The 27,780-nt window shown below is 44.2% G+C and overlaps 2 protein-coding genes and 1 long non-coding RNA gene across 4 annotated transcripts in view; 1 reads left to right on the forward strand and 2 right to left on the reverse strand.

The window, feature by feature from the left end:
• The window catches only part of SPECC1L (sperm antigen with calponin homology and coiled-coil domains 1 like), a 71,782-nt gene extending 70,312 nt beyond the window's left edge, over positions 1-1,470 (reverse strand). Inside the window, exon 1 of one of the 2 annotated variants that reach the window (XM_063351087.1) lies at positions 1,297-1,470. The gene's annotated coding sequence lies outside the window, so the exon portion shown is untranslated. Of the gene's footprint in view, positions 1-689; positions 1,060-1,296 lie in introns of those variants that run through there. The other variant, XM_063351089.1, reaches the window with a different exon arrangement.
• A 109-nt stretch (positions 1,471-1,579) lies between these two features.
• On the forward strand, positions 1,580-5,326 carry LOC134522867 (uncharacterized). The gene is made up of 3 exons (XR_010073153.1): positions 1,580-1,838; positions 2,383-2,506; positions 3,653-5,326. It is a non-coding gene; the product is annotated as an uncharacterized LOC134522867 (long non-coding RNA).
• A 59-nt stretch (positions 5,327-5,385) lies between these two features.
• The window catches only part of BCR (BCR activator of RhoGEF and GTPase), a 106,200-nt gene continuing 83,805 nt past the window's right edge, over positions 5,386-27,780 (reverse strand). The window contains exons 14-23 of the mRNA XM_063351086.1: positions 27,435-27,509; positions 26,143-26,240; positions 25,345-25,476; positions 17,599-17,658; positions 17,367-17,476; positions 16,391-16,530; positions 14,775-14,909; positions 14,056-14,161; positions 12,839-13,001; positions 5,386-12,192 (exon numbers count right to left, since the gene is read on the reverse strand). Coding sequence (XP_063207156.1) covers positions 12,103-12,192; positions 12,839-13,001; positions 14,056-14,161; positions 14,775-14,909; positions 16,391-16,530; positions 17,367-17,476; positions 17,599-17,658; positions 25,345-25,476; positions 26,143-26,240; positions 27,435-27,509 — 1,109 coding nt within the window. The 3' untranslated portion in view covers positions 5,386-12,102. The remainder of the gene's footprint in view (positions 12,193-12,838; positions 13,002-14,055; positions 14,162-14,774; positions 14,910-16,390; positions 16,531-17,366; positions 17,477-17,598; positions 17,659-25,344; positions 25,477-26,142; positions 26,241-27,434; positions 27,510-27,780) is intronic.

Here is a 27,780-nt window from a genome sequence, read left to right on the forward strand (position 1 = left end):
GGCTGGAGGGGGGAGGAGAAATTGTACTTCTGAGCTACCGCAGAACTATATTATGATCTGCAGATTGTTAAAAGCAGCCACTGGCTGTAGTTTGCCTCCATTTCAGCAGCCAAAGTCCATACCATTAATTAAGCAGGAAGCAGCAACAGAAGGTTTATGTTTGCTTTGGGAGTGAGCAGAGCTTGCACTGACTATGTCCTTTGACAGAACCTACATTGCTTCAGAACACTTTTCACACAGTGGAACCATTTAAAAGACAAATTTTCTGCTACAAAAGAGCTATGTTTTTCAGATCCTAGCACAGACAGCCACTACATGCAATCACAGACAGCAAGAAGCTGTTGTGGAGGGCAGCGTGCAGTTTGCTGAGCATCAGCACCACATTGTTTTTCTCTGAGGACACTGAGTATAGAAGACTCTTAGAACAGGCTGTGACACTCTGATTCTGGCCCAGCTACAGGAACCTGCTTTCCTCAGGCGCTACCAGGTCACGTAAGGCTTGCAAGAAGGAATACTGTGAGGCACAGGAAGGCAGGCAGTGGGTACAAAACTGGAACTTGGGGGATCGTTGGGCTATAAAAATGCAAAAAAACGGCACTCTAGACAAGCGTGAGACCAGAATCCGGACAAAGGCCCTCCCCGCCACACCAAAACCCAGCTACAGAGGTGCGACAGTGTGGGGACTCTACCTGTCTACTCGCAGAGCTCCCACACGCACGCCACCGTCCCTCTCCGCAGAAACAAGCCAGCAGCGCGAAACAAACGATTTCCCCGCGGGATGCAAACCCGAGCTCGCCCCGCTGGCCGGGGACCGCGGAGTCCTCCGTTACCTCACCGCCACCGGTCTCCCCCGGGGCGGCTCCAGCCGGCAGCGCCGCGAAGGGACAGTCACAAAATGGGTGACAGGGAGGACGCGGGGCGCTGGGTCAGCGAGGGGAGGGGAGGAGAGGGAAGGGGAGGAAGACGCCGCCCGAGCGGGCGGCCCCTGAGGTGCTGAGGCGACTGTCACCGCTGCGGCCGGGGGAGAGGGGCGAGCGGTGCGGCGGCAGTGACAGCGCGGCCGGCGGCCCCTCGGGGCAAAGGGTGCGGGCGCCGGTGAGGAGCAGACCGAGCCTGGGGGCGGGAAGGGGCTTCCCGCGGCGGTGAGGCGCTGCGGCCGGCGGCAGCCAGGCGAGCGGCGGGAACCCGGGGCACAGGCCCTGCCGGGGCCTGCGCGGCGACGGGCGACCCCCCGGTGGGCGGGCGGGCGGGGGTCGGGGCTGGGCTAGGCTGTTCTCGCCGGCGCTCGGCGCTTACCGGGCAGCCGCCTCCTTCCCGCTTCTTCGCGGCGCGGCCCGAGTCTGAGGGGACCGGACCGGACCGGACCGGGCCGGGCCCGGCCGCGCGCGCCGCCGGCGGGAGGGGGAGGGGGGCGCGGAGGGGCGCGCGGGGACGACAGGGACCCCTCCGCCTCCGCCCCGCCCCTCGTGGGCGGGGCCTCCGCACTGCGCACGCGCCAACAGCCCCCCCACCGCCTGGGGGAGGGCGCGCGGCCCCGGGCGGCGCATGCGCCGTGGCCTCGCGCCCCGCCGCCGGGGAGGCGCCTCCCGCCGCACCTGAGGGCGAGGGCGGCGGCGGGGCCGGGAGCGGGGCCGGAGCCCTGCGGGGACGGGAAGGCAGCCGGCTGGGGCTCCCCACGGCGTTGCCTGTGGGAGTGGCGGCCGGGAATTCGGCGGCGCGATGCCCGCCCTGGCGACAGCGTCCCGGCGCTGAGGGGGTCGCGCTGCCCCTCGGCTGAGGTGGGCATGTGGGGCGGGGCGATGGCGGCGGCCCCGGCCCGAGGCCTGGGTCTCGCTCTGGTAAAACACCATTTAATTATTATTATTTTTTTCTGGAATAAACCCGTAGATTTTAAGCTTTAGAGGAGCCTGGAGGAGGGACCCCGCGAGCGTGCAGCAAAGCGTGAGGGTGCGGCGGTGGCGGCCCCGCGTCGCCGTTACGGCCCCAACGAACCGCGCTTGGGCACGGGGCAGTGGGGGGCTGAGTCTCCTAAAGCTCTGCCTTACAGTACAATATTAGATAAATTACAGCTTCCCATTCAAATCAAGACAGTTTAAATGTGGTGGAGAACAGATTTGGCTTCTTAGGTTACAAGAACTGCGTGTGAACACAAGCTTTCAGACTTCTTGCGCCTTTTGAAAGGCTATGCTAAGCTAAGTTTTGTTATGCAGGATGTATGACTGCTGTCATGAATAACAAGCAACTGCAGTTAATAAACCCAAATTACAGTGTTGGTGCTTTAGTGGGAGGTGTAGCAGAGTCTGTATTTACAGGCATTGGCTGGAAAGTGCTATGAACACAGTAACTAAGAAAATGTGCTGATTTGACATATCCCTGTGAAAGTTTCCCCATCAGGGTTTCTGTTCAGCTCAGACCACGGATTAAAGCCTCTCTCCCAACAGCAATTCAGCTCTTTTATCAGAAGAAATGCTTCCGTGTAAGATTGTATTGCAGCCTCTCCCTTGAGGTACGTGCCTTCCTAGAATTCAGAGGGCTGCAGGTTGGTGAAGGCAAGAGTGATTTACAGTCCTTGTTTTTTTGTCTTGGGTGCAACTTAATTTTTAATATTGTAAATCAAAGTAGATTACATTTCATTAGAGTTCCCTTGAAAACGGAGAGGATGTATGCTTCCAGATGTTACAACATAGTTTGATTTACATTGTGGGAAAAATTTACTATTTATGTGTCTTACTAAGTTAGTAATTTTATTTAGATGTCCTTCCCAGTCCATTTCTCCATCTGTCTGCCTGTTCTTAGCTGGCGGGGATTCCCCTGGAAGGCTGCTCCGCAGACATGGTGTGCTTGTTTGACATTGAAAGGCTCCTTTATACTTAAGTAATATTCCTGATTAACAATATGACCAATGTCTCTCCACTGGGTTTTCTGATCCATGATATGTTCAACAAAATGTTGCTCTGTGTTTCTACCTTTGGATCGATTAAGTTACTTACCAGTAAAAAAATGGCATTTCAGTGACAAGCAGCAGCATTACTTCTGTATTAGAGATGTGAAATACATCAGTATTGTTTTGTACAATGTATTTCTCGCAGTAGCCCACAAAGGGGCTCTGCTTTCTGTTTCCTAGCAGGAAACAATGTGGTTCGTTCAGCTTGGTGAATTAATGAACAGGCAGCTAGTTGACAGTGCATGTGGCTGTTATCCTAGTTCAAGAACTTAAAGGTCACTGAAAAAACCTGCATGATATTGCAGCATTATATCCTGTAATGCATGCAAGAGCGGTTCAACTGCCTACTAGGAAAACTTTCTCATTGTGGTTATATTCTGGATGAGATTGCCCAAGAGGATTACAGAATCTCCATAATTGGAGGCTTCTAACAAAGAGCAGACAAATGTCTCGGGAGCGGGGCAGGTACAGCTGATCCTGTCTCAGACTGATAGCTGTATCCTGCAGGGCTTCTGGGGAGCAGCTGCCTCAGGGCAGCCAGCCCAAGCCTCAGGAAGCAGCTCTAGGGCTGCCTGGAAAATGGGAAGACACCTGCTCTGGAGGGGACTGTGTAGCAATTTGCACAGAACATCCATGGTTATTATGCACTCGTATGTTCTTTCTCATCCTGCTCCAGCCTTACGTTTTGTTTGTTCTTTCTTGTCACAGGGAAGTAGAGTACCGTAAGCATGTACTGGCTGAATTTGCACAAGCTCGTGCTCTGCGATTCATCTCAAGCCAGCGGCAGCGTTCAGTGTTGCTCACCCAGGGTCTTCAACTGGGGAAGGCAGCTGAGAAGCACCAGCCTGGTAGTCAGTGAAGAGGTTGCGGCGGTAGGAGCATCACTGTGTGAGCAGAGCTCCTGGCAGGAGCCAGCACTGGGGGTAGGACATGGCACCTTCCAGGCTCACTCAGGGGCGGCCTAATACAGCTCAGCATGGTTGCACTACAAAGATCGGCTTTCTAATTGAGTGAGATCATTCATGTGAGAAGAATTCCACATTGAAGCTATCTGAAAACTATTTTATATTATACAGGTACACCACTGGTAGGAAGTATTAACAATAGTTACTGAGTTTCCCCTCCTTTTCCAAATTCAGAGGTAAGCATGACATTTTTTCTTGACCTGCATCTCATTTCAGTGTAGTTTTGAACACGGTACAGTCAGGTACGTTTTTTGTCTGCTTTGGATGTTGTCATTGAGACATGTCATCTTTGGGATCCACACTGAATGAAAATCAGAGAGCTTTCAAGCAGGCATTTTTTTTATTGTAGAGGTGTATATTTTATATTAAATTTGGACTGTATTAAATGCACTTTAATTACATTATTAATTTAAATAATATTTGATTTAAATAAAACACCAAGAGAACTTGATTTAAAGAACTGATTCAGTTTCCACATTGATTGCTACAAAACCAACTAATTTCATGCAGCGTTTGAAGAACTAGAAGCCAGAGCTGATTTCTTAGCTAGTATGTAACTACAGCCAAAGTGTTCTGCACACAGATGTAAAGGTGATGATGTTTTGAGGCTGGCTGCATTCTGAGGCAGTACTCCTACAAAAGGAATGATACCAATCTGAAAATGGACTGTGTTGCCCAGCTACTTCTCTACCTTGCACCTAAACTATTTCCACACATTATAGTTGGTTTAGTTTAATACAGTAACAACCCTCTACTAACCTCTAGATTTTAGGTGATACAGCTTTTACTTTGTAAAACATAAAATAGCTTTTCTTTTGAAATGCCAGTGTTAAAATTCCATACCTCTGGCAAACTCAGTTGAATGCAGTTCACACATTCAGTTTAATGTAGACCTGTTTTTTAGTTAAATAAGAGAAAACAAACCTGACAAACATAGATACAGGAGATTTTATTTAACATTGTGTACAAAGAAAGGCTACAAATGCCTTTTTTCCCCAAATACAGTTTTTGGATCCCTTTTTCATACCACTTTTCTCAGAAAATTAAAAAAAAAATAATCCAGAATTACATTCCCCACCCTTTTTTTCCCCTTTCCTTTTTCCCCTCTTTGGGCCTAAACTGAGAGATGTTTAGCAGTACAGTTTCAACACCTTTCAGTATTAAACTATTAGGTTTTCTTTTCCAAAACCAGAGCGCTATGGGATACTGAAGCACTATCAACAGCAGTATAAAATGTCAAAAACTGACTCTGTAACATGGTAGTGTTAAAACAATGCCAACAACATTAACTCTGATGAAACCCCAAATTAGCCAAATAGCAAGTTGTCTTCTACACCTGATAATTTAGCACTGATTATATAATTTAATTGTATTTATATTTAAATAAATAGTCTTAACTCCTTTTCTTGGAATTCTTCATGGATTATAGACACTTGTAATACTAGAGATAAGAACAAAATACACAACTTACATATGCAAGAGACAGCTTAGTTTTATTTTTTTTGCTGGACAGCCAGAGAAAGGACAACATTTCACAGCATCCTGCTGTGAGATCATATTTAAATTCACTGTTTCATTGTGGTGCTTCTCAGTCATCCAACACAACAATTCCTTACCCTCTTTGCTGCCCTGGAACCACTTTTACTACCGATAGCCCAACTCTTGAAACCTCTGTCCCTGCGTAGCTAAGTTTTATCCAGGATTCTGCAAGTTTCATATGTAAGTATAAAGCCCAAAACAAGATTTCTCTTAGGCTGTGAGAAGCGTTAGAGGGATTAGAAGAGGCTGTTGTGAAGAAATGACCTTTTGCTATGGCAGGTTTCACATTACCACCTACTATATCTGAAATAGTTTTTAGATATGGATCGCGTCTCAGTTGACTATTTGTGTAATCCCTAGAGTTAGTGTAGTCCCAATTTCTCCCAAAATGGGACTAAAATGGAGGAAATTGGAGCTACTCTGTGTATATTGGCATTTGATCATTCAATTAGGCACAGTAAGAAGGAATTGGATGAGACTTTTCCTGTAACTGCCTTCTGGGCCTCGCTCAGGCTGCCCCAGGGGAGATGTGAGTATCCAAGGACTGAGGCCACTGCACACTGGCAGGCTCTACTCGTCCTGATCCTTGTTTGGGGTCATCTGCAGAAAGCTGCGGTCTTCTCCTTCCAGACAGGAAGCTGTTTTGTACACAAGCCTGCCCTTCCCTACATCCACAGGGATACAACATGGCCTTGTCATGTAAATCATGCTGCAGATTAGAGAAATGGTTCATCTGTAGCATGTCTTGGGTTCTCAGAACATCTTGCCACCAGGGAAAAGACTGCAACAGTTGCACAAACAAAAGCTCTAGTGGAAAATAAAAAAAATAAAAGTTTTCTCCATTCTGATGAACCATTTTTGACGAGAGGATTTGAACGTGATTGCAATTAAGACAAAGCAGTAGAGCAAACACTGGGGACTCTGTAATCATATTGATTCCCAAATATGCTTGAACAGGTGTAAATAAAAGAACCTTAACTCACAAACCAGGCCTACACAAGCTCAGAGCTTTAGCCGTACCTGGTCCATTCTGCACTGGAAGACTGGGAATATTTTGGTTATCTCCAGGGATAGCTCTGCAACAAACTGAACCTCCCTGTGGGGTGGTTCTTGCGGTGTAGAATGATGTGAAGTGGTTTCTGTTGGAAAAGGAGGGGTCTTCCTTACTGCAAGGTGAAACATCACAGTAGGAAATAAATGATATGGCAAATACTCATATGGTTTACCTGCATGTATTTACAGTGGTCTCCAGTAATTCCCCAATGTGATGGTAACACAAAGAGAATCAACAGTGGAGGCACACTAGGTCATTTAATAATTTTCTAATTCTTGGCAATAGCATTTGTGTATTTGCTTGACCTGGAAGGCCCAAATCTAGTGATATGGGGTCATGGAAGGAGGAGAATCAAGACAACACCTACACTCAGGTTTGCTTCAGTCCTGCTGTTTAAGCCGTTTCATCATTAGAGCATGTTGTGGCATTTTATCTTTGCAGCCCAGAAACAGACTTTTAGCTTAAACAATAATGTGACTTTCTGGTTCTATTCGCTTTTTCTTTCTTTGCGGTGGTGTTTCACCTACGGCAATACATGGACTCTATTGCTCCTCCCTATCTATTGCCCCTGGGAATCAAAAGGTAGAGCGCACGCATGAGCTTTGCTTTCTTAGTACCGAACTGTGAATTTTCAGTAGAAAGAAAGAGGGGCTGCAGCACATCAGAGCTGGGAGGCTGCAGTAGCTAAATTCCTGGCGTTCCTATATTAACGTTTATTTACGGGCAAGACGGTCTTTGCTCACAGTTATCTAGGGCACAGGCCTTCTTCCGTAACTTGGAACATTCTTCCTGCTTCCAGATGATGCTTCTTTCATTTGTGTTACTTTTAGTCCCTAAAACCTTGTTAGGCAATAATCATTAACTGTAAGTGCTTCCTTTAGAGCTTCTGTTGATTTTAAGGGCAATCCATGTATTTAATTCTATTAAATGAGAAAATTCATAGAACAGAGATGAACGTTTGTTTCATTCCAGTTGAGAATGGAGAGCTGCTAATACTAATGTACGGCTCCCGTATCTCAGGTGCAGGGACCCTGTGTTCCAGGAAGTGAATGGTATTGGGTTTATTTTTCTGGTAACAGTACTATGACAATGTGAGAAAAGTTTAAAAATAAGAACATACCTGGACTACAAATTTAAGAGGGCATAAACAAGTGACTTGCTAACTACACCAAGAATTTGATTAATTTGATCGTATTTACTTAGGAATTGCCCTTTCAGATTTTTCTTCTTCAAGGAACAGAAGCAAATCCCTTCAGTCTAGCATGAATGTCTTGGTCTTCTGTAATTACAAGTCCCCCTTCTTTGTGAATTAAAGTAAAAAGAGAAAGCATAGGGGGTCTTCTTAAAACGTTTTCCATTTCTTACTAAAATTTCCATAATAAGAATGCCACACCTCATGTTATCCCAGTAGATGACCAAGCACTGAAACAAAAGGATTAACCAGCGAGGAATCAGAGAGGGTTGCGGTTTTGCCATCGGATTTTAAGCATTTTTAAAAACCATGTCAGTCAATTTACATTTTATACATTCTCGAAAGAATGGCACGTTAAGATAAATGAACACATTGTGATGCCTTCCAGTGTTACAAGGGTGACAAACAAATTTGGAGATCCACGTATGCTTTAAAGAACAGTTTAAATAAACTCATAGAAAACTAACATAACCATAAAACAGATTTTTAAACAGGTAAAATGAATAAACTGTAAAAATACTGCATCTCCCATAAACATACTCTGTGGTTCCACCACCTTGTGGCCAACAAAGAAAGTTGCAGTTTTGCCTCGTGGGTGCACGCTGACTGCCTGGTATCGGAGCTGAAGGTCAGGCGGGCGGTGGGCATCAGCAAAGACAGTCCCCACACTGCGGCACTCTGCCCTTAGCCGATACACTGAAAAATAGCAGCATTAAAATACAGCCCGAAATAGCTTAGCTACTACCTCAACTGGTTAAAAGTGTGCAAGAATAAAGAACACCAGCAGCATTTTAATGGATGTGTTTCAATTTGGTTTCAGACGCTCCCCTCCCGTACAAAGCACACACAAACACAAAGCGGAAACTCATCTAGTAACTGTTGTCCATCCTTGAAAACTTTTCCCACAGTTTGCTTTACTTAGCTTTTTAAAGTTTTACTCAAAAGCCTATTCAGTGTTAAAAAAAAAAATAAAATCCATGAGAATTGTAAACAGTTTCTAATTGCCAGGAAACTGATGCTTATTCCTCTAGTTAAACTGTAGACGCACAGACTGTCCTAATCATCTGAATTTCTTCAGCTGAAAGTTTCAACGTTTCAGATTCCTGTTACTGAAAGCTACATTTTTAGAAAGGTCTCTCCAATACACATGAAACTGAAAGAGCATAAACTCCCAGTGCACATGTAAAGCGTAATTTTTTGCTAGTTTGCTCTTATTTTGTTGATATTGTACCTTTTAATACAGAAAATTGAAGAGTTTGGTTTTCTGACACAACTCGCAAGGGAATATATGAGAGTCGAAATCAGAAGGCCTTCTCTAAAGCCAAGTTTTGCAAATCCCTTTTTGTTTAACTATGATAAGGCTTATTAAAAAAAATAACAAAGTGAAAAAAAAAACAACACCAAAACAAACCCAACCAACATCCCTGGGAAAACAACATAAAAGCCTTTTAGAAATACTTAATTTCTGAAAACATAGGACTATTTGAAAAAACTTAATTGCAAAATTACAGGAAATTCAAGAAATCAATTCTCGTATTTCAAATCAGTCCATTATTTCATCATCAGCAATAAGATGTGCTATCTTTTCCAGCCCAAAATTACCAGCTTTGGGGAAAACATATTCATACTTAACAGAAATAATTAACGGGTTAAGTTAAATTAACTTTTTTTCCCTGATCCACATGCCTGCATGTTAGATAGTGTTACATTAGAACCGAGCATTGTAATGAAAAACTAAAAGCAACAACCTGTAACAGTAACCAAAGCAAAAGCAATTTCTCATGGTTACATACTATAGATCAGTAATTTAATATTAAAATTAGCTTCCTGTATAAATAAAAATAAAAAAAACTTGGGCAAAAGTAAATTGGCACAGTCATTATGGTATTGCTTTCCAGTTTCAACACTGCAAAGAGCAGCCACAGATTCCAAACACCCAAAGGCCAAGGCCGTCACCCAACCACCTGGCATAGTTTGATTGGGTTTTTTCCTTTTAAACGAAGCCGTGGGCAGCGCCGCTGCCTCCGACACACCAAACAACGGCTTGGAACAGGCAGGCGTGCAGCTCGCAGTGAAAGGATTGCTGTAGAACCGCTATGTGAAAATGAGAACAAATACATCAAAACAAAGCCGTAGGGCGTGGTTTACTGGTCTACATGACTTGTCTTAAGTCAATGCTTTTCAGGATTGTGACTCATTTTTGCCTTCAAAAAGGCAAAAAAATACAATAAAATAAAAAAATGAAAATCATAAGCCTTCAAGTTTCCTTGCCTTCATTCCCTCCCTCCCCCAAAAAAGCACCTCCTACTATAAACACGTTTTCTGTTTTACGGGTTCAGAAGTTGGAATGTAGTGGAAATACATACAAGAAAGAAGGAATTTCTAGTTGTACATTACATTACAAAGAGGTTTGCTCCCAGACCTAAGGAGGGAGGGATACTAAGCAATATTAAATTCCTATAAGAATCCTTACAAAGCATGCAAAATATTGATATACTCACAAAATTGAAATTTATATTGGTTCCTTTTTGAATTTGCAACTTCACAGTACAATAATTTCTATTACGCAGCAGTCAGAATTACAGTGACTACAAAGTAATTTCCCCTTAATTTTTTCTTTCCATTTTGTTTGAAAGACTCCTTTGTTATTTTTATTTTTTCATTGAGAGGTTGCAGATCACCCATCAGAAAATGTGCAATTCAGCATAACAGGGGTCGCTTTCTTTGTTGTATTTCCCCTCAAATGGTGTTGACAACCTAACCCTACCAAGCTTTCACAGTCTGTCCCTTCCTCCCCTCCCCGGGCCGATTCCTTCCTTGTCTTCAAGCTGGACTTCTCACCGGGATGATGATGGACGGATGCCACTAAATGGATGCTGCATAACTGGGTAGGAAGTGAAGGGGGCCGGGGTACTTTATGACAGCGGAATCACTCCCGCCCCCCAAGATGTTTGGCACAACTGCTTCACAGCCAGAATGCTTCGCTCGGGGTACCAGCAACTAGATTCCGCTTTCAGTTCCCCAGACAAACACTGCTGCCCTTTACAGAATCACAGAATATGCCCAAGTTCCCCCTGTGGCTTGAGCTGATGTAGGCAGGGAAACACAAAGTCGGTATTTGGCTGGGCCTTTTGTACTGCCGTATGTAGTTCCACAGAAATTTCTTCACTGCTCTTATTTAAAAGAGGGTTGGAATTTCTGGAGAACACACAACGCGTGCTACTTGCTAGATTGTCCGTAAAGTACATTCTGACACATTATCAAAGTATTTGTATCGATCAGAAAAAGACTCTTGTAAAGCAACGTACAAAGCCTCCAAAAATTCAAGTATCAAAAAAAAAAGATGTTCTGATAAAAGTTTGGAGTAAGCAGCCAGCCAAACTGATAGCCATTGATTATTTTTTTGTGTGTCCACAAATGCTTCAAATATTTTTGCAGGGATAACATCTTTTCTTTGGAGCGTTGGGAATTAACAGTCTTCCCAATTAATTTTCATTAAGTCTGACGGGGTCTAAGGAATTTAGCAATCCTGCCTGGATAACATCATCCCTGCTTTTATATGCAAACAAACAACAGAATCACAAACAGAATCCCTGTCTCTAATCCTCCCTGCCTCTCTTTAATTTACTGTATGTATTTCTAGTGTAACATCATTGGGTCTGGCTCCCTTAACCCAAATAAACCGACCGGAAGCGCAGCACAGGCAAGAGCAGGGCGTCTCCTTCCCCAGGGCTGCAGAAACATTTGCCAGGGAAGGGGTGGGTGAGACCAAAAAAAAGACACCAACCCAAAACATCCCCCAGACAAACCAACCGTTCTAGTTGTACACAAAACTGTTTCGTTTCTTCAGAACTCTGTTCAAATCAAGACTTGAATTTCTGAGGAGGGAATCACAGATCCCAGACCCTTCCCTTCTCCTCTCTTGCAAAGCAATGCTATTTTGTGGCCTAGAACAGTACTTTAAAAACAGCAGTTATTAAAGACACAGTTGTGATGTATCCTTTGACTCCCCCTCACCCAAAAAGGGGTATCCTATCAAGTGGTCCAGTAGAAATCTTGAAGATTCTTTATGATAAATTAAATCCATAAAACGAGGAATACCTTCTGTCACATTCCCAACAAGAATAATAGCCGCACTCTGTGGTGCATTTGTTCAAGTGTCTATTGCTCCTTCTAGTGGAGATTCTGCACAGCTCCGTCTCCAGTTCAGTTCTGCTCCTACCAATTAAAAGTAGAGATTCTTCTTTCTCTTCAGCCTGGTCAACAAACAGCAGAAGCACTGAGGGCCATAATTCCCCAGGACAGGAACAGGCCAGTAATGTCTGAAGAAACGCCAGTCATCTTTTTCTCAGGCGTGGCAGATTTATGCCAAGAGCAGTTTCTTGCATCCTGTTGGTATCACAGGCACCTACACCTCTGTGGAAAAGAGAATGCTTTGCCTCTTGCTGTCTGGGGTAGGGATAGTCTCTAGCTGCAGGAAGTACAGAAGAACTTGAACCTGCAAAGAGAAAGAAAGAGGTGATGATAAAGCTCCGTTAACTCACTCTCATCTGGCTATTTGAGCGCTGGCAGGCATACCTACAGCTCTCTCCACAGGGACATCTCACAGTTATGTATTTGTTTTAATACAGTGAATAACAGCGGGGATATTAAAACTTGCAGTGCTTCGGAGACACTCTTTTCACCTTCCAGGGTATAAAACTGGTGCTGGTGTTCCGCTGCACTGAAAAAAATCTGATCTGTAATTTGCAAAGAATTTTGTTGTGCATCTGCGAAGGTTGTTTAAGTGTTGAGGAGCATTGTGGAAAAACACCGGTGGCCCTTTAGTCCCAGGCTGGCAATACGGTGCTGTGAGACAGCCCTCAAAAACCTTACTCTGCACAAACACGAGACAAACGGGATTGCCTGCATACTGGCAGTTTTTCATGAAACTTTCATGCATTAGTACAGATGCAAACTGAACCGCCTGAAGAAACTGTTCTACAAACAGTCTAAAGTGTCTGTGTGAGGGTGAAAGTTGTTTATGTTTCTCAAGAAAACCTGTCGTGAAAGCACAGCAGGGTGGCTGAGCCAGGCCTTGCCAGAGGACTGCAGTTTCCCACATGCCGCTTTTACAAGATTCAATAGCACATTTGGGGTTTTACCTGGGACATGACTTCTAGTGACCAACTATCCGTCATTGTGATGGGCTGGGTTGGGTTAGCCGGAATTTTACTGTCCTTCTCTGAAGGTCTGAGCAGCGTTGGTCCAAATACAGTTGCAAGATTATGCAGGGACATCTTGTTCACGCTTTCCCGCTCAGCAACCCTGGGAGAAGAGACAATGAACAAGGCAGATCTTTATAAACATCTGAGTTTGGAAGTGTCCTTGAGAAAGAAACCATATTTATTCCTTTTGTAAAAAGTTTTAGATACATTCAATCAACCACTCTCTCCGTATGTGCCTAAATGAACTTTTAAAGTAAGCAATACCTTGATCTGACACAACCCCAGTCTCCAGGCTCTCTACAGACACGGCCCAGACTTGGGAAAGAGACTGCTGGGTACTGTCGGGACAGGCAGACGCGGGACAGCAATAAAGCAAAGTTTTGATCCCAGTTTCATAAATGACAAAATGAGACACATGGGTTAAATAATTTAGCCAAGGGCAGAAAAGTCTGCAGCAGAAACACAAGTAAAACCCAGATTTCCTGGATTTTAATCCAGAACCTCAGCCCCAAGGTTATCTTTCATCTCTCCAGTGACAGTCTCTGGTGTGTACAAAACACATATGTAAATTAACACATTGTGCATGTATTAAGCAAGCTTATTGCATTAATATCAAACACATGGAAATACTTTTTCGCAGTTACAACCATATTTACAAAGACATAGACAAGATCAGAAAGACTAGTCTGGGCAAGGAACTGACAACTCCAGTTAGCAGAAGCGCAAAGCTGGAATTTTAAAAAAATATATCATGTTAGACTGCAGCCACCTTTTGAGACAGGGCTCACAAGTCTTAAACATGGCCAAAGCTTCACAATTTATACTAAAACCTTCCTCGCTCTTTGTATCCAGATGCAGGTGCAGTTTTGCAGCGATATCGCAGCAGGAATTTGCATTTGCACTAGATAAGCCCCGAGACTTTTGCTACCCCTTTCCTTCAGTTCTAATCCGTTGAGTATGAATGGGAATGAAATTCAGGATTTAGTACCTCACTAAGTGCGTATAAGCCAAGAGATATGTGATGAGCATTCACAGCAAATCAGCAAATGCTTCTTCATTTGTGTGATTCAGCACAAATTCAAGGAAAAGGCTCCTCTTTTCCAAAAAATGATGCTTTACACATTAAATACGTGTCTAGAGGATCCCCATATTACCTTTTTAAATGGTCCAAAAGGAAAAGGAATGTCACAAGGTTGGGTTCTGGAAGCGATAACAATAGATTCAACATACAGCTTTCCTTTGCAACAGGGTCCGAAAGTGCTACAAGATAAAAAATAACAAAACATCACCACAGGCAGTGAACATGAATTTGACTGACTGCCGAATTTTCCAAACCAACAAATACGGATGGTTCCAAATGGACTGTAATTACATCATAGGTTGGAAGGTCAGAGTTGCACATCACTACCTCTTTCCTTTCTTTCATGCATCTGTAGAGAATCCTTTTCTCTCACGCAGTTCAAGTGCTTTCAGACTTTCAACCATTATGATGCTTTTCCCCTCCGTCAAGATAAGCCAAGGTATATCCTGGCTCCCTCCTCCCCAGAGAGGGCTCCCCTGGAAGCCTGACCAGGGCAAACAGCAAGCCCAACCTGAACGAGTAGGCTGTCATTCTATTATTAACCTATCCTTCAGAACCTGGGCGCTTTCGACTTACAAAAAGGCACGGCAATTGCCCATATTCAGGCTCATCGGAAGAATATGTCATTCCAACGCTCATTTCTGAGCTCCATTTCACTTCTCTAACAGCTTGTTCCAGGCTTCTGTCCAACACTGTAAGTATGGGGTTTGTATTGCTTTAGGAGCAGCTTCCTGCAGAACAGCGCCTTTAACACAGACCCGGTTGCCAAGAGTTATTTCTGCTACCACCTACCAATGCCCTCAGCAAAGTTGGGGTACAGCTCATCTGTAAAGAGGGGTTCAGGCAGCTCCCGGAAGTAGAGTTTGAGGGTGCCCGCAATGGCATTGACATCCATCTCGCTCATCATCACCGACACGTCTTTGTTATCTGAAAGAGGGAAGAGGGGAAGCAGGGTAAAGAAGCTGCTGGGCTTGCACTCATTTTTTTTCCTTCCTTTGAGTCTCTTTTTTTATCCTTTGTCTTTGCCCACATAGCTGAGAGTTTTCCTGTTTACGTTTCTCCGGATTAAATGAGCTGTTTTCTGACAACTGAAAAGTGCTGCACAAATGACTGCAAACAGTTTATAGCTTTAAATCAAGTAGAGGGAACCTCACGCTACCCAGGGTTAGTTACGCTGCGCCAGCGACCTCAGCCTGATCTGGAACAAGCCCTGCTTGACTGTATTTATACGCATTTCAACTTCTGTTAGTGATAACAATTGTTATGCCAATCCCCTGCCTCTAACAGCTTAGAATAAGGGACTCTGAGGCTGTCTGACTCCCCACTGAGCATAGCTAAAGTACACAGGCAATTCATAGCTCACATTTCAGTTTTATTACTATTACGGACAACAAAACCACCGTCTTTCCCTAAAACAAACAGGCCACCCAGCAGAGCCAGCAGTGGTTTCATGAAGCTTAGTGTAAAACAGCATGTAATAGAAACGAAAAAGTTTGTTTTCAAAATGTGAGACACCCTTACTTGCACTAGTGAAGATTCATATATCAACACGTTTGGTATCTTAGGGAGTTGAAAAGAAAATACAAGGAAGAAATGGCATAAAATAAGTGAAGAAAAAGTGCAGGGAGGGTGAATTTGGGCACCTGGCACAGGCCTCATGACTGCTGGCATCAAAAAGAGAGCTCGAGTGTGGCTTGGACCATCATGTGGCGGCTGGAAGTAGGGCAGATTTTCACTTTTTGTACCTCAGCAATTTGGAGGTGTTTCATCTGTCTCATCTTGGATGCCTTTTGGGACATATGTGCCATTCTTTTAAATGCAGCACCAGTCAGGAGCCCTGTTCTGCTCAAGATCAAAGAAAGCTTTACAAAGGTTGGTCAAAATTATCTGATTTTACTATCTATAGAGAGTTAAGAAGAGAACTCGGGAGCTCTGACCACCCAACTTCAGTTTCGTGAACACCCTTCCTAGTCAACATTAAAAAAATTTTTTTTTTGCTGGCTTCCTTTCACAGAAGATTCTCAATTTCAAGGACTTCTATTAATTTGGAGACCTCACAATAGCGAGGAAATTATGGCTTCTGATTGCTGCCACTTCCCTTGAGGAAGGTGTCTGCCATTTACAAATATTTGGCAAGGCAGGCAAACCCCCATTTCATGTCTGCTGGCAAGAATAACAAGTGCGTTATTTGCTATAAGGATCCATCCCGTTGTATGTCTTAGGTTATATCTGTAGCTGAAGAATATTAATAAAACATGCAGCCAGGGTTAAAATGGTTCTCCTTGTGTGAGAATCTCTACCTCTTAACGTTTCCTTGAGAATAGAAGACTAAAAATAGCATAGCCACCTGACAGGGAGCTCACACAGGTTCTCACAGTGCAAAGGAAAACATCAGCACAATTACTTACTGACATCAAAGGCAGCCTTCAGAGCTTGGATATCGGTGGCAACCCCAGAGACACGGTAGATGCCCACCTCCTCCATCCCACGTCGCTCAATCTCCTCCACACACTGGCGCACTATGTAAGGCACCTTCGATCTCTCTCTCCTAAAGAAAGCCAGACAGACATGAGAGTGCAGTCCCGCCCGTGCCCTCAATGCTTGTCACCCCAGCCAGCCAGGCTGGCTACAATCACCCCATCATTTTGCTGTGCAAACCTCTTCTGAGAAATGGGGCAGGAGAAAGTCTGAGCAGGCAAACAAGAGTGAGCTGAAAAACTCCTTTTAAGACCGGAGAGGGTTTTCTGAGTGTCTCAGCCTGCCTTTGGCTGTCCTGCAGCTGCCCTGAGCGCTTGGGCTTCTGGCTGTATCCTAGTGCCCCCCGAGTCTGCAACTTGCCCAGGTGATCAGAGGATTCCCAAATAGACCTTGGATACATAGCAACACTCTTGCTTTCCAATTAATGCAATTCCATAGGGAGGAAATACCACACTTCCCAAACCATATAACAGAACAAACAGGTTTCTTCTGGCAAACGATTCATGACAAAAGATCAGGGGTTAAAATAATACAACGGGATCCAAAGAACTTGAACATTTCCGATTATGGAAAGGAAACATCACTGTTCAGTGGCTCTGGAAATTTGTGACCTCTTCAGCTAACTACAGAGAAAAGGCGCAACGGGTATTTCTGGAACTCAGAAAAGTGATATACTGTAAGTAAACACCCCAGGTTTCAAAGCCTGTGTGAATGCTGGCTTTTCCCCTGCAAAAAATGAAGCCCAGAGAACATACAACATCTTTCTGCAGCCACAGCCACCTACGCTACTGCCCGAGTGGAACAGGCCGGACTGACAAATCCCTCAGTGGGGCAAACACAGGCACAACCCACTGGCCGGTTGGCTTTCTGAAAAACAACAGGGAGAAACGTGACGCATCAGCTCACTTGGTGACAATAGCGATCTTGACCCCAAACACCCCAGTCTGTTTCCGGGACGGCATCCTTTTCAGGCTAAACTCCCGACTGGTGAACTTCACCGACAGCTTCACTTCCACCTAAATAAAAGAGAACTGTTGTTACTTTTCAAACTTTTTTTTTTAATGCTGCAATGAAAAGCAAAGAAATAAAGCACAAAAGAGGCAGAGAAGCAGTGCTAACTTCTGTTTTCCATACTTACTCCATTCATGGAGATGACTGTGCGCTGCCAATCTTTGTCCTGCAATGCCTGTGGGTCCAGCTGAAAAACACAGAAGGTACCCATGAGCTAGGAACAGACTTCAGAGAAATCAGCTGGCCTGAAAGGCTTCTGTAAGTGAGCAGAGCACCACCACTTTCAGCATGTTATGTCTTTTCCATAGGAAAACACACGTTCCAAGGTTTCCCCAGTATCAGGTAACAAGACACTCAGATATTGTGTGGTTCTCTAAGCAGGGCTGATGAGGACTCACACGCATGGAAAATGCAGCAACACACATGCAGTGTCTGCTCAACAACAACGGCAACCTCAGCGAGCAAAATCAATGTTTGAAAGCCAATAACCTCAGCTTTCACAGGAAGAGAGACTGCACTCTTTGCTGTAGCACAACAGGCACATCAACAGCCAAATTTGTCCCATCCCACAGGGCTAGGCGTCAGAAAAGGGGAGGAGAGATTTCTGAAATAACTCTGATTTGAAAGAGAGGAAACTGTCTCCCTCTGCAGTTTTCTAGAGACAGGTGAGGTTAGATGAGTGTGAAATTACTGCACTGAACTAAAAAGCCAGGCTGGTGAACTTCAGAGCTCTTGCCTATGAAGCTTACAAGAAGGACTATGTTCCACTGAACTCAAAAGACATAATGACCATAACAGTGAGATCAAGGAAGAGAAATATGAAGTAATTCATACAGAGACAAGTAAGAAGCCAAACCTCTGTCAGGATCTGGCAGAGGAGAAATGGAGAAAATCAGCCCAGAAATCATGGGACTTCATCCTCCCTCAACCTGTCTATTCCTTTTCATTTCTGTTTGAGCACAGATGCAGAAAGAACTCCTAGACCTGCTATTGCAAGAATTCATTACACAGAAACAAGTTCTGACACAAAGCCCTGATCTCCCATTTTCAGCTTTGCATGATCTCTTTGGAGTGGACAGTTGCGAGGCTAGGGAGCAGCCGACAAGTACTCAAACATCACCCAGCCATTCCAATACTGCCTGGGAGAGTCCAAACACGTCCGAACACTTGAAGAGCAGCACTCAGCTCAAGCCAGCCTGGCAAAAGAGAGAAAAGACCTGTCTGCATGGGAACTTCTATCAGCAATCAGAACCAGTCAAAGCAAGCAGATTTTCGTGCCTCCTGAGATGGCTTTGTAACACTTTGTTCTTAAACCATGAGACACAGTAAAATCAGGAGGAGGCAACTGCAGTTGACTGTGTTTTGAGTTTACTGTCCTCAGCAAACGAAAGGACACCCAGTAACTAGAGCTACTTCTGCAGCACAGCTCCTCTCTCTCACAGAGCCCCATGCAAAAGCAGAGTTCCCTGACGGGCAGAGGTAAATGCTGAAACGATGGCAGCTGCAGTACTTTCTGGGAGATCTTAGATGCAATCATGCTTGTTCAGGTCATCAACAAACTAGCCCAATGCTGCTGACAGCTACAGAGACAAGTCTCCCACACCCTTCCCCGCTCCCCAAAAAAGACAACCAGCAGAGAGAAAAGTTTCTCCCTGCTTGCTCATGCTGCAGAGACCCCAAGAAGCAAGAGACAAGCAAGTCAGGCCAACCTTATCCCTGCGCACTTTGTTACGGACGTGAGCCCACAGCGGGATGCTGCCAGTGCACACATGGTTTCCTGTTGAATTGGACCGGTTCCTGTAGGTGCAACTCTGGCAGAAATTCCTGAAGACCCCTTGTAAGGAATAGTCAGTAACCAGTAGCTCCCACATTTTGGGACTGCACAAAGGTCCAGGAGGCCACTGGGCAGCAGCACTTAGCTTCGGTGCTTCAGCAAACCCAAATAACAGACTGCTTGCCAGGAGGCCTTGCTTATAACTCTGGCGGAACAGATCCGCCCCCGCCTGTGCGGCTTGCCAAGGTCCCTACAAGTTGGCCAGAATCTAGGCTGTTCTTCCCTGAATTTCCGTGCTGGAAGTTTGGTTTCTTTCAACAACTGCATTCTTTCCCAGAATCGAGAGGAAACCATTTCTGAAGTGTCTGGTTTCCTATGAAGGGCAACCATGCTCATTATTCCTGAAAGCTTGATCTCCAGCTGCCTAAACAGTCATCTCGTTAAGCTGCCACAATGGCCCTGCTGATAGACACAGTCACAGCCAATCCTCTAGCTTGGAAGCAGTTTTCCATATGCTTTTAGAATGGAGCCACCAAGAGTGTACTATTTATAGCAGGGAGAGACTGCTTAAGACTGAAGGGGAAAGGCTGTTTTGAATATTTGCCAAATATTCAAAGGAAGAGTCCAGCAGGGTCCATTCACAGTTTATTTAAGCTAACAGGTATTACTGGTTACGTCTCAGTGATGACCAGGGAACTCGTACCACTGTGTAAGACGAACGCAAGTAAAGAGCTATTAGAAAGTACGAGCCAAACAAAGTCCTGCTCTGTCTCAAGAGTGAATATCGTACGGCTGCAAAGGACTAGCAAAAGCAGCATGCCGGAGCTGAGAGCTCAGAGACTCTTCCATGCTGGGTAACTACTGGAGCTGAGCAAGGACTGCGAGTGTACTTGCTGCTGCCTCTTGTTCCCTTATCTCTGAACTCCGTTGCAGGACCCCCGCGCTCCCCACCTGCTGTTTGACTCCTGCTGGAGAACAGCTTGTACTGAATGGAGACAGCTAGGGAGAACAACCACCAGGGAGTGGGTCTTGCTGACCCGAGCCAACCCTGCATAAATCACTGACAATAACTGCAACAATTAAAAAAAAAAAAAAATCCCTCCCAAGGTGCTTTTTAAATAACAAAGCGAAATGATGGAAGCTAATAAAAGAGCAAAGCTTGAATAAGCTCTCAGCAACACTGAGTGAGACAGGAAGATCAGGTCTAGCAGTCTGACAAAGTCACGGTAGGAAATAAGAGTCAATAGGAAACCAAGAACATCGTTTAGACTTTGAGCAAGTTTTCAGCCGTATACCCTACAGATGACTGACCTTCTAAGGCCAGCAAGAGCAACACAGGGAAAGGGCAGCTGGAGCAGACGGGTTACAAAGCAGACTGAGGACAAAGCGAGTTAGTGAGTGTGATGCTCCAGCACAGAGAGAGCCTGTGACAAATGAGGTCATGCTGTCTTCTGGCCTGATTTGGAGATCAATGACCTGGAAGAAGGAACACGAAGTAGAAGAATGCAATCGACAGTGTGCCTAAAGGAAGCCGCTCCAAGCGAGCAAGCACACAGTGCTCGCTCTGCCAGCTCAAGCAGGGGGAGGCACTGTGAAATGGCTGCTTCTGCATTAATTTGACGGTGAATTTTACTGCACCTCTAAACACTTCCTTCAAACTGAGTGACAAAAGGACCTGAAACTGTGAAAAACTGTGTTGTTTCCATGACCTGCTAAAACACCCAAAGACTGTATCTCACAGGCTTGTTTGCACAGTCCCCACTAAAAGTGCATACTGCATAGGAAAACTACAAACAAACCAGTTTGCCTTTACTCCTCCAGCACCTCCAGACCCCTTGCAACCCATTCTTCGGCATTTGCAGTGGCAAGCTACAGCCCCAAATTCACTAATGAATCAAGCAGATGCCTCTCTGTATCCTGCATAAAACACATTAGAACAAAGCAGCTCAGCACCACAGGGATTTCTGAGGGCAAGTCTCTGGCCCTCGTACCAGCTTGGCACTGAATGAAGACAATTAGTGCACAGACAGAGGTCAGTAGAGGCTAAGTGTGCAGGACACAGAGTGGTGAGGACCTGGGAAAAAGGCAAACTGAGGATGCTGGTCAATGGCAAATGCAAGCCAGGCACTGAGAAGAAGGGTGTCTGTGCTCTGCCTTAGGAAACCACCGCGAGAGTTTGATGAATTTTTTTTTTCCCCATCAGAGAAAAGAAAGTATACAGAAAGAGGGAGAAATGAAAAAGCATCGATGGAAATCAAACGCCTGGGAGCAAGGACTGAGGCAACCTTAAGGTTAGTGTGTTTTCTGCTATTTATTCACATTACTTCCTCCTTTTATTAAACCTCCCTGGCAACTTTACACTCCATCAATTTTTAATTGTAACTGATGTCACATACATGTTGTCAGAGTCTCACTGCTGCTGGAAACTCCCAGTCCAGCCATAACCCCATTCTTCTCAAAGCTCCCCACTGACATGTTAATCTTTCCCGCCATCACCCTTTAGACATGACCCATTGCCTCCTTCATTTCCACCCTGTTTTCAGTGCTGGGATACTTTTCTGCATGAGCAAACTGTTTAAATGAACTGGAGTGTGTAAAAGGTTTTCTGAGTTGACACTTGGGAGGTGCAGCATGTGACAATCTGTTTTACATGGAAAACAACTTAGATGTCTGAAATAGCCATGTGCACTGCTATGAGACATCCCAGATAATTAAGGAGATAAGAGTGATTGTTTTGCATGGCAACAGAGGAATGGTGTTGCGCTGCTACCACAGAATGACTGATCTAAGGTCATATCCTCTCTGATTTTCCAGCACTGCTGTGAGGGAGAAGGAAATGGTTTGCCTGAGCTGATCAGGCAGGGGAAAAAAACCAAACAACCCAACAAAGGAAACAGCATTTCTAGGAGGCACCAACTGGAGGAGATGGATCACAGGATGAAGTGTCAGTTTACTCATGCAATCTGTTCCCAAGGCAGAGGCCAGTTTTGCTGACACATGTGCCCACTTAGATGCAGAGTCTCAGGACCAAACAAAAGGCTGCTACGCTCAAAATACATGGACCTGCCTGCCACGTGAAGTGCAAAATTCAAAGAGCAAAAGGGCCGGCCTCCCAAGTGCCTAATCTGGATTGCAAAGTAACCGGAGAAAGAAAATAAAAATAAAATAGAGTTCAAAATGAGAGGAGCTGATGATTACAACTGAGCTAATCTTCACGTTTTCTCCTGTAAGACAATGTCCATTTCTTCCTCCCCTAAGCCCCCCAATAATTTCAGTTTCACAGACCACCCAGGAATGGCACCTTCTCCCTGTATTTCTCATGCCCAAGATGTAACAGAAGCTGCCAACGATGCGTGCTGGCTAATTAAACACTGAACATCCAGTGCTGCCATTCCCAGAAGGTCGGATGAGGACTTCACTTCTACATTTACATGAGGTTCTCCCATATTAAAACTCGTGGTTTTATTTTTCAGGGATAAAACTTGCAGGTTGAGAAGCAATGAAGCTTTTGCATGTGGCTATAAAAACAGGTAAATAAAATATTCCGTAGGAAAAGAAAGTATGAGCAATGGGAGCTATTAAAATTGCCCATTCCTGGAAGCTTCTGACCACATGGACCAATTTCCAGTCTTCCTTCCTCCAGTGCCATTATGTAACGGAGAGATTTAATAAACATTTCACAGCCAAAACAGTCCTCGTCTCCTTGATGCATTGTCCTCATCACTGCAGCTCAGAGAATTTGGTGAGTCAGAAATCCCAGTAATGGGAAGTTACAGATTTACAATAATACGTGGCTTAACAATACATTGTGATTTAGCCAACACAGAAATTTCCCTGTTTTTATCAGCAGGAGGATGCAGACACGACTCTTGATGTTCCCAGAGTTTTTAACTAAAGGGAACTTAGGAAAAAAACCTCATCCAACTTCACAGAACTTTACACAAGACAGATTTGGCTCAATAATGACAACACAACAACAAAACAGAAAGCCCTAGATACAATAGCAACTCTAAAGTAAACAAAATTTAATGTAAAGCACTTCAGAAAATCATGAAAGAAAATTCCTATAAAACAGTGATTGGAAAAGATGCTGACAGCGTTAATACAGCTAACCTTCAGCCACAGGTTGTAATTTGATTTTGTTGTTGCATTATGATGATTTCTCAATAGAGAAATGGTGTTTGCTTTAAAAACAGAACTAAAACAAAACAGAAGCCTTTAATAATTCTTATCAACCCAACATCTTACCAGAATCTCTTAAGACTTCTCTTTGCAGTTATTCAATACTGCTAAGAAGTTGTGTGATGGGAGAGAAATCAGAGAATTAAGAGGATGTTCTGAGAGTTCACCAAATTTCTTTATAAATTGCAAGGGGGATTTACTGAAAGCAAGAGAACTTTTGCATTTGCCTTTTATGATACAACAGAATGCAACTTTTGCACATTAATCAACTTTTATTGATTTTTTTTTGGTTGGTTGGGGTTTTTTGTGGGTTTTTTGTTTTTTAATTACCAATGTTTAGGTTTCTCTAAAAGAATCAATATGGAGTTCTTATTCAAGTGTCACCAAAGAGCATTTTTACCTATTAAGTATGAAATGTTTTAACAGTACAAGTGATTTAAACATACAAGTGCTGTGCATAAAAATGCCCACTCTTGTGGAAAAAAAAAAGTTGTTAAAAATTTAAAAGATTTTATTCATTTTCAAATCATTCTATGCAAAATATTTGAAGAATTTAGAGGGTCAGTGATTTCAGGGTTCTCCATTATAAGCAAACAAATCTCCAGGGCATTTGAGGGCTGAAAACTTGCTCTTTTATAGTTGCTCAGCTCCACGGAAATAAGCCTTTCTTAGCAGAAGGGACATACAGATTTCTGGCTGGCCTGAGACACCTACATAGGAGGCACCCTGTACTAGCATTTATTGATTTGTACATGAGTTTTCTTTCAATCACCCACCATGACTTCAGCGACAAAAGCTTTCCCTGAAAAGGGCATGGCAGCCTCAAGGCTGCAAGGAGGGAGGGAAAGGAACAGGCCTAATGAAACCCATTTAGACAATGAACCCTTCTGGAGTAAAGGTGAGATATGATCCTGCAGGCAGCTCTCAACCAGAGCTGCTTCTGAAGTCCCACAAATGGCCTTGGCCTGTGTGACCATCCCTCAAATGTTGGAGAGAGCTGTCATCCATGGAGTGATGAAGAGTCAAAGGTAAATGGAGGAGAACTGGTGCTATTTTTCAGCGTGCCAAAAAGGAAAACGTCTCTGGGCAGGGTCTCTGTTCAGCACAACAGCCAGTCCAACACAAAGAATATGTCCGCAGAGCAAGCATTTTAACACCCTCCTAAAGTTGTGGACAGACAGTGCAACGAACTGGAAGAAGAGGAGGAACATATGTTCTCCATGTCATCCTCCACTGATGGCCTGATTTCTCTTGCATGGAGCTTTAGCGCTTTATCACGCAGCAGCTCCCCGAGAGCAGCATCCGTTTGCAATCATCTCATCACCTCCCCTATTGTATTACAAATTTGTCACATAGACAAAGTGTCCCGTGCTGATTCTCAGCAGTGGATGTCTCTCTCAGATGCAGCCTGCTGTCACGGACACTATACCCTGGACATGGCAGTTATCAGGACAATAAGCCTGTCCTCCAAGGCCTTGCTATCACATCAATCAACTTCCAGGACGTAAAGAACATAGCATTTCTTACACATGATTTACAGAGGGGATTCATTTCTTCCTCTTTTGTCACAAATGGAGCATCCTGAACAGCGCTGAGGGCTCAGTGACAGTGCAGTTCCTATACACTGTGCTGGAAGTTTTGAAGTTAACGGGCAAATCAGAGATCAAAAGTAAATTTTCACAAACAAGCATCTATTCCATAAGGGTACTGAAGTAGACACAGGGGACAAGGCAAGAGGGAAAAAGCTGCTAACTTCCCGCCTCTGAATCACACCATACACCTCACTATCTGGAGAAAAAGCTCCAAAGCTGAGACAATCAGAAGGCAGAATAAAACCTCCCTGGTGCACTGCAGGATACAAAAATCCTGTTACGTTTTGCAGTAAGGGTAGCAGGAATGAGTTAAGCACAGTCTTACTTGGATCTGTCCTTTCCCCATTATGCGATCCGTACTCTCTCCATCCTCTTTGGTGAGCTTGGTTTTGTTGTAGCACTTTTCATAGCACAGAATCCGCAGAGTTTGTGAACCTTCCAGCTCAATCTCAAACTCCTGCAGGGCACCAGGAAAGGAAAGAGCAATGAATACATCACAGCAGGACGCTAGTCTCTTAATGATCAATATAGTTTCCTTAAAACTCATGAGGAGGTAGCACTGAAGGACTGACCAAAACCTCCTCCCTAACGGACTTGGTCTAGAAATAAACTGAAATTGTATTTTGTATATATAAGGTGGTCAAATCAGAGACTAAGGAGTCAACCATCCTAGTCGGGTTCCACTGAGTTTCAGCAAACCATCATTCAAAGGGACAATGTACCTGTATTTAATTTTGCTCCCCAGCAGGTTTGAGTTGGCTGTAAACAGGCAAAATGTCTACGTCTAATTCTTCCCCCTCACAACAAATAAACAAAACCACCTCCTCCTTCAATATATTCTCACATCTTTTAAAAATATAATCAAGCGTGCATCTGTTTAAATGATGAAATGCTGGACAAGAGTCCTTTGTACTGAAATGTTTGTTTAGCTATAGCCAATCCAAGAGAAAATCTTCTGCAAGCCCTGACAGAAATGAACCTGGCATAAAAGTGTTCTCTGAAAGACAGCACATGCAGCACAAGTGCTAAGCAAGCAGCAAGTTACTCCATTTGCGGGTTTTCTGCACACATGCATTAATGTTTGGCACATAGAACAAGTCACATTAAGAAAAATCCAACCTACCTCATTCCAGTTGGGCTCTGTGGTGTCTCTGTAAACTCTAGTTTTAGCCTTGTTCACGAAATACCCAAAAGAATCCACCTCTAATGTGCAGTACAAATCTGAGGAGGGGAGACAGCGACAGAACCTTTTTAAAAATTACTAGAAACTCTGAACCTGCATTAATCACTTTCAGGGTGTGTCTGCGTTTGCATGTTCTTTGTATTAGCATCAGTAACGCTATTCAGCACAAATCTCAACACCTGGACCAGCAGATTTGCCTTGATGAAGCTGAAGTACCAGCACAGCTGCATAAATGACATCAGCACAGACAAGCCCTTCATCTCTACCATGAATCAGGTGTATGCTATTACCTAGTATTTCCCAAATCAATCCACAAAGAGCAGAAAGTGCACACCAATGAGAAATTAAGCTTCCCCAGGTAGATATTGGACCCCATCACCGCATCAGAACCAATTTCCCTGAGAACAGCAGCAGTATAATATCCCTCAGAGAGTAGGCTAGGGGCCAACCATCAAAAACTCATTGTCTTCGTCAAGTGGTTAATCAGGTGGTACCTGGTGTTTTTGAAGAACTAGTAATGATCTGTAGACATTGCCCCTATTTGTAAGTTATGTTCCAAGTGACGTTAGACAGCATCTGGGAAGTCAACGGTTCAGCAGGAGGAGGGCCAGCAGAAAGCACGTATGCCCAGTACCTTTCCTCCTGAGCCTGCACATGCAGCTTTGATAAGAACAGGATCCCCGGCCACAGCGCTGGGTACGCTTTGCAGCTTTTCATGGATTGTCCTCATCAATGGCTGAGAAGCACGTTTCTGTCTATGGGTGTCCACTTCACTCTATTTTTTCACCTGGTTTGATCCTTCTGTCAAATCACTCCCCTGAATTATAACACCTCTTTCTTTACACCAAAAGTTCTGGATGTCAGAGAATGCTTTCCATTCTTTCATTGCAAAACAAAATACAGTTAAAGAATTCCAGATAAGGGTTGACTCATATCTAAAACTGTTGGGTAACTAGCAAACACTGCTTTAAAAAAAATACCAACAGACAACCTAAAAAATAACGCTGCATGCTTGATCCTGGTCTTCCTGAGAGTTAATAGTAGCATTAAAAAGATTGCATTCCCCTAAATTTACACCAATGCCCCAATTCTACTTCCAGTTCCCCAAATCACCTCTCTTCCTCACCATCATCCCAGATGCTACAGTCCTAAACCAGTCAACGTCCAGCTGTCACAGCACCTGAATTACCAACCCCTATCAACACCTCTGTGTGTTACAGACTGCAACTCACTTGAACTTTGCTTGAATCCTGTGGCAGAGTGGACAATGACATTCAGGAATCCATAGAGACCTGGGGATTCATCATCTGTACAAAAGACCCAAGGAATTTTGTTACTTTCACAGAGGAGCCAAGAGTGAAAGACAGAGTGATGAGATTGGTATTACACAGGTTAATGAGCAGAGGGGTAAACTGTCTCTGAAAAGGATAGCAGGAGCATGTAATCTAGCCATTTCAGTAAGAGAGGAGACTGTTCCAGGTTCAGCGTCGGTTTCACCTGTAATGCCTTCTGGCAATGGGTGGCTTTTACAATGACATTTTTAGGGTCAGCAAGACAGCACGGAAGAAATTCAGAGGA

The sequence above is a fragment of the Chroicocephalus ridibundus genome, chromosome 13 (genome assembly GCF_963924245.1).
Source record: "Chroicocephalus ridibundus chromosome 13, bChrRid1.1, whole genome shotgun sequence".
NCBI classification, from domain to species: Eukaryota; Metazoa; Chordata; class Aves; order Charadriiformes; family Laridae; genus Chroicocephalus; species Chroicocephalus ridibundus.